Consider the following 5,391-nt stretch of genomic DNA (forward strand, 5'->3'; position numbering starts at 1 on the left):
TTACGATTTCCAAAATTTAGGCACAATGATGAAATCGATGCCGGAGATCTGAGAAAGGAGATTAGGGTTCTGAGGTTGGAGGAGAAGAATTTGATAAAAAATCGATGCAAAAGATCTAAAAATTCTCAACTTAAACCTTCAGTAGTTCGAGGCAAGGTGCTTTCAAAAATTGCACCTCCCTATTTTGTCAAAAACGTCTAAAAACTTAAGATTAAACCGCGAATGTCTAGATCGAGATGTTTATCGAGATTTTGGTGTGCTAGTGACGTTTTTGAGTGATTCCTGTACTTTTAACCTCAGGAGTGTGATTTTCGTTAAGTTTTGGAGTGGAGGCGGTCGAGATTTCCGTTCGAATCGATGTTTCAAGAAAACACGATTTTCGATAAGAACTCGTATTTTTCTACAAATTCGAACTCAAATAATAAGACGTGTGATTACCAAAACAATTTAAGAAGCATATATGGTAGAAATAGAATAAGAGATCTACAATATTCGTGAAGCGATTCAGATTATGAATTGGAAGATATAATAATTGAAAGAAAATGGATCGAGAACGCTAAAAACTCACGTTTCTCAAAAGTTTGGAAAAAACGCAGGAGGAAGAGAAGAATGCCGCCAAGCGTCGGCCGGCGTACGGAGGAGCACGACAGAATCGGTGTTAGACACATGGCACATTTCGGCAGGTGAGGCGTGCCCCATGTCACAATTGCACTTTTGATGGCAGCAGACTTGCGATTGTGCGTTACTCACTTTCCAACGCCAAGCGACATATGCTCGAGCCTCTACCCTAGGTTTTAAGAGAAGATTTTAGAAAACGAGGGCATAGAGATTTTTGAAAGAGACGTTATATAAGCAAGCAAGAGAGAAATAACAATGGCTCACAGTATATAACCTTGGGTAGGGAGAAGTTGACAACTAGTCGTATCCCCCTATAGTCATTCTAAGGCATTTCATGTCTGGCAGGCCTAGACATGATATTTATGAAACGTCATACTTCCTAGAAATACAAAAGTAAAACACTAGAATATGAAAAGACATAAAGGATTTGGCTTGTCATGGGCATGCGGCCATTGGCAACACGCCTTGGATGAGGAGCATGACCGTGACATCCTCCCCCACCTAATTGGTTGACGTCCCTATCAACCGACTACTTTCAAACCTGCCGATGTGGGTGGCGGCTGAGTACAGATCTTCGGCGCGTTCCCAGCTGGTTTCCTCCGAAGGGAGATTCTTCCATTTGACAAGGACTTCACGAATCATCCGTATAGGTCTTCCTATCTTTCTAACCCTGTTGGCTAGGATCTCCTCTATTTCTTTGGTGTCTCTTTGTTTCAGATCGAAGCTTGGTCTCGTGATTATATTTCGCTGATCGTCGTCTGGGTCAGGGTGATAGGGCTTCAAGTTGCTCACATGAATAACTGGGTGAATTTTCATCCATGTTGGTAGCGCAACTCTATAGAAGGTAGCCTCAATCTTTTTAAGAACTGCTAGGTTATGTCTTATTTATAGCTTAGTCAACATTTATATCCAGTAAAGCTATATTTGGTAAAGCTATATCCGGTAAAGCTATATATGGTAAATAACTATATATAGTAGATGGTTAAATCTGGTAAACCTATATATAGTAAACTGAACTATATAAATATCCTATTTTTTGTGTTCATCTAGATCGAGTGTGTGCGTTGTTGTGCGATCCCAACAACGACTTCAACCGGCCTTTCATATTTTCGAACTAGTCTCTGGTTCTTTTGGCTACAAAATCTAATATGTTCTGGTCTCAACTTGATGAGGACTTGATCTCGTGCTCGAAATTGGAGGGGGCGACGCTTCTTGTTCGCCCACTTCTTCATATGCTTGAAAGCTTTCTCTAAATATGCCCGAGCTATATCTGTTGTCTACTTCCATTCTCTTGTGAAGTTTTGAGCTTGAGAGTTTTTTCCTACATAAGGATGATCAATAATATGGGGCAAGGCCGGTTGTCTCCACTTACAATTTCGAACGGACTCTTTTTTCTAGACGAGCTCGTTTGACAATTGAAACCGAATTGGGCGACATCTAGCAGTTGTATCCAGTTCTGCTGGCGAGCGTCGACGAAGTGACGTAAGTATTCTTCGAGCAAGCAGTTGAACCGTTTCGTCTGTCCATCGATTTGAGGATGATAGCTCGAGGAGATGTTTAAAGTCGTTCCCAAGAAGGCGAATAATTCAATCCATAATGTGCCAATGAATCTACCATCCCTATCACTGATGATGCTTGACGGAATGCCCCATAACTTTACAACGTGTTTGAAAAATAGTTGGGCTGTTAGTTCAGTCGAGCATAATTTGGGAGTGGGGACAAACGTCACATATTTCGAGAACCGGTCTACAATAACCAAGATGGCGTCATATTCCACGACTTTTGGGAGGTGTGTTATGAAGTTCAGAGACACACTTTCCCAAGGCCTTGTTGGCACAGGTAGAGATTTCAAGAGTCTCGAGACTTTGGCTTTCTCAACTTTGTCCTGTTGGCAAATGAGGCACGTCTTGGTGTACAGATAAGAATCACGGTGTTCCAAATGGACCTATTGCCAATAAGATTCAAAAAAATGTCATGAATCGTGTGAAGAGCTCAATTTATTTCAAGTCTGTTGCATTAACCACTCAAGCACATCAACATTTGTTAGAAAAAAACTATGTTTAATTTCATAAATTATGTAAAAGTCAAATGGTCAATTTGACTTATTCTTTGTGGAGATTAAAGAGGATCGAGAATAAATCCCATCCACAAACATATCGGGATTGAATCCCGGCCACAAACATATTTTTTCGGGAGGCTATTAATACCCACAATATGTTATGTAAAAAACAGATTCGTGGATGAATGTTATTCAGATCTCAAATTGAGACGTTTCCCTTAGAAATCCGAGTATCATATTTGCCATTTCTAAGTTTCAAGCAATTCTTGTGGTAGAATTGCACCCGAGCCATTCAATCAAGCCTTGATCAAGTTAGATTGTGGAGTGACTCAATTTAGAACAAGGTTACAAATCTTGCTTCTAGATCTTCGATCGTATGAGGTAATCTAATTCTAGCCTTATCTCTTGGTTGATCCAAATTTCGTATAAGGAGGTGTCAATTACTTTGATTCAAGGGTTCTTGCTAAAACAAAAGCTTGGATCGTTGGGCTGAGGATTTGGGTTGCCTTATCACACATCTTCTTGGGCTCGTCCCCTTTGGCGATACATACTTGGTAGTACCCTGATCGTAAGTCCAACTTCGTGAAGTATTTGGCCCCGTGAAGTTGGTCGAATAAGTCAGATATTATCGGCAGTGGGTATTTGTTACGTACTGTCACATTAAGGCTCTATAATCGATGCACAGACGCAATGTCATATCCTTCTTTTTCTGAAATAGTACGGGGTCTCCGTAAGGCGCCTTTGCCAGGCAGATGAACCCTGCCGTCAACAACTCATCTAGTTGTTTCCTCAATTCGGCTTGCTCAGGGAGAGCCATCCAGTATGTGTTCTTCACTGGGGGTTTAACCCCGGGGAGGAGTTTAATTTCGTGATCAATGCCTTGACGGGGTGGTAATGCTTGTGGTAAGCTCTCTGGCATTATGTTAAAATAACTTTCTAGTACCTCCTTGATTTCGCTTGGAATAGATTCCTCAGTGGTCACTTCTTCTATCAGTGGTATAGCCATAAATGTAGGTTCATCTTGTGTGAGTCCTCTTTTCAATTGTATGACCGAGATCATTCTAAGATTACCTGGTTGCTTGATGCTTGCAGGTATTATTGTGGGGTTGTGGTCGGTGATCACCAAGCATTTCGCCAGTGGCATTGGGTTAACTTTGTGTTCTAGGAGGAAGCCCATCTCAAGTACCACGTTGAAGTCGTTCATGCGAACCACGACAAAGTCCAACTCTCCTGTCCAAGCCCCTAATTTGAAGGTGACTCTTTTGGAAATTCCCACAATAGGCAAGGCCTTGGAGTAGACAACTTTCATTTTTTCGAGGTCCTTTTCTATGGTGAGTCCCAATCTTCGTGCTTTATGATCAGCGATGAAGTTGTGGGTCTCTCCCGAGTCTATCAAGGTGCTTTTGCTTGGTCGAGAGTTTATTGTCGCATCTACGAACATGAGCCCTTTCTCTATTAGCTCCCTTGTGTCGACCTTTTGTTGGAGGGCTGACAAGAATTTGAACGCGCCCATTCAGGGGTTGTCTTGATCTTCCTTCTTGTCTGGCATAGTCTCGACTCCTGTGTCGTTGCTCTCTTGAATGGACACTTGGAGTGCACTGAGAGAGTCTCGATGAGGACAGTAGGAGAGTCTGTGGGGGCCTTTATGATGGTGTTAATATAACACATGCGGAAGCAATTTAGATCTTAGGCACTTTTAGAACATCAATTATAGTAAATAACTAGCATGTTCATAAGTATTAAAACTTAATGAGTTTGAATACTAACCTTTTGTAGTTCAAATTTCTTTTTCACATACTCATGCCTTTTCTCCCACTTGCCCTAGATTACATAACTCGTAGTCCTAGACTCACTAGGTGCCCTTCAAACACTTTAGCCGTGAGGGGCTTTGTAAATGGATCAGCAATGTTGTGCTCTGAAGCTATCTGTGTGACGATCACATCTTCTCGTTGCACAATCTCCCTTATGAGATGATATTTGTGCTCAATATGTTTTCCTCGCTTATGGCTTCTTGGTTCTTTTGAATTTGAAACTGCTCCACTGTTATCACAATAATGAGTGACGGGAAGATGCATATTTGGAACGACTTCCAAATCAGTTAAGAACTTCCTAAGCCATACAGATTCTTTCGCTGCTTCACAAGCAGCAACATACTCAGCCTCCATGGTGGAATCAGCAATGCAACCTTGCTTTATGCTTCTACATATTATTGCTCCTCCGTTTAGAGTGAAGACAGATCCTGATGTCGATTTCCTCGAATCTACATTGGTTTGAAAATCTGAGTCAGTGTACCCAGTAAGGATCAGATCCTTAGCACCGTACATTAGCATATAGTCCCTCGTTCTCCTAAGATACTTGAGGATATTCTTAACGACAGTCCAATGAGCACGTCCAGAATTGGACTGATATCTGCTAACAATTCCCACAGCATAGCATATGTCGGGTCGGGAACATAGCATGGCATACATCAGACTACCGACCGCTAATGCATAGGGAATGTGTCTCATATCCTCAACTTCTTGAGGTGTCTTAGGACTTTGTTTCTTCGACAAATGAACTCCATGCCTGAAAGGTAATAATCTTTTCTTGGAGTCCTGCATCTTATATCGAATCAATATTTTGTCGATGTACAATGCCTGAGACAATGCTAGTGGTTTGTTCTTGCGATTCCGAACAATTTGGATTCCAAGAACAAACTAAGCCTCTCCCAAATC

General features: G+C 41.5%; 1 protein-coding gene across 1 annotated transcript; it reads right to left on the bottom strand.

The window, feature by feature from the left end:
* Positions 1-3,332: 3,332 nt before the first annotated feature.
* Positions 3,333-4,190, bottom strand: LOC111488689. The gene has a single exon (XM_023136589.1). The coding sequence runs from the start codon at positions 4,188-4,190 to the stop codon at positions 3,333-3,335; it is 858 nt and encodes a 285-aa protein (XP_022992357.1).
* Positions 4,191-5,391: the final 1,201 nt, after the last annotated feature.

This window comes from Cucurbita maxima, unplaced genomic scaffold, assembly GCF_002738345.1.
Source record: "Cucurbita maxima cultivar Rimu unplaced genomic scaffold, Cmax_1.0 Cma_Scf00001, whole genome shotgun sequence".
Classification (NCBI taxonomy): Eukaryota; Viridiplantae; Streptophyta; class Magnoliopsida; order Cucurbitales; family Cucurbitaceae; genus Cucurbita; species Cucurbita maxima.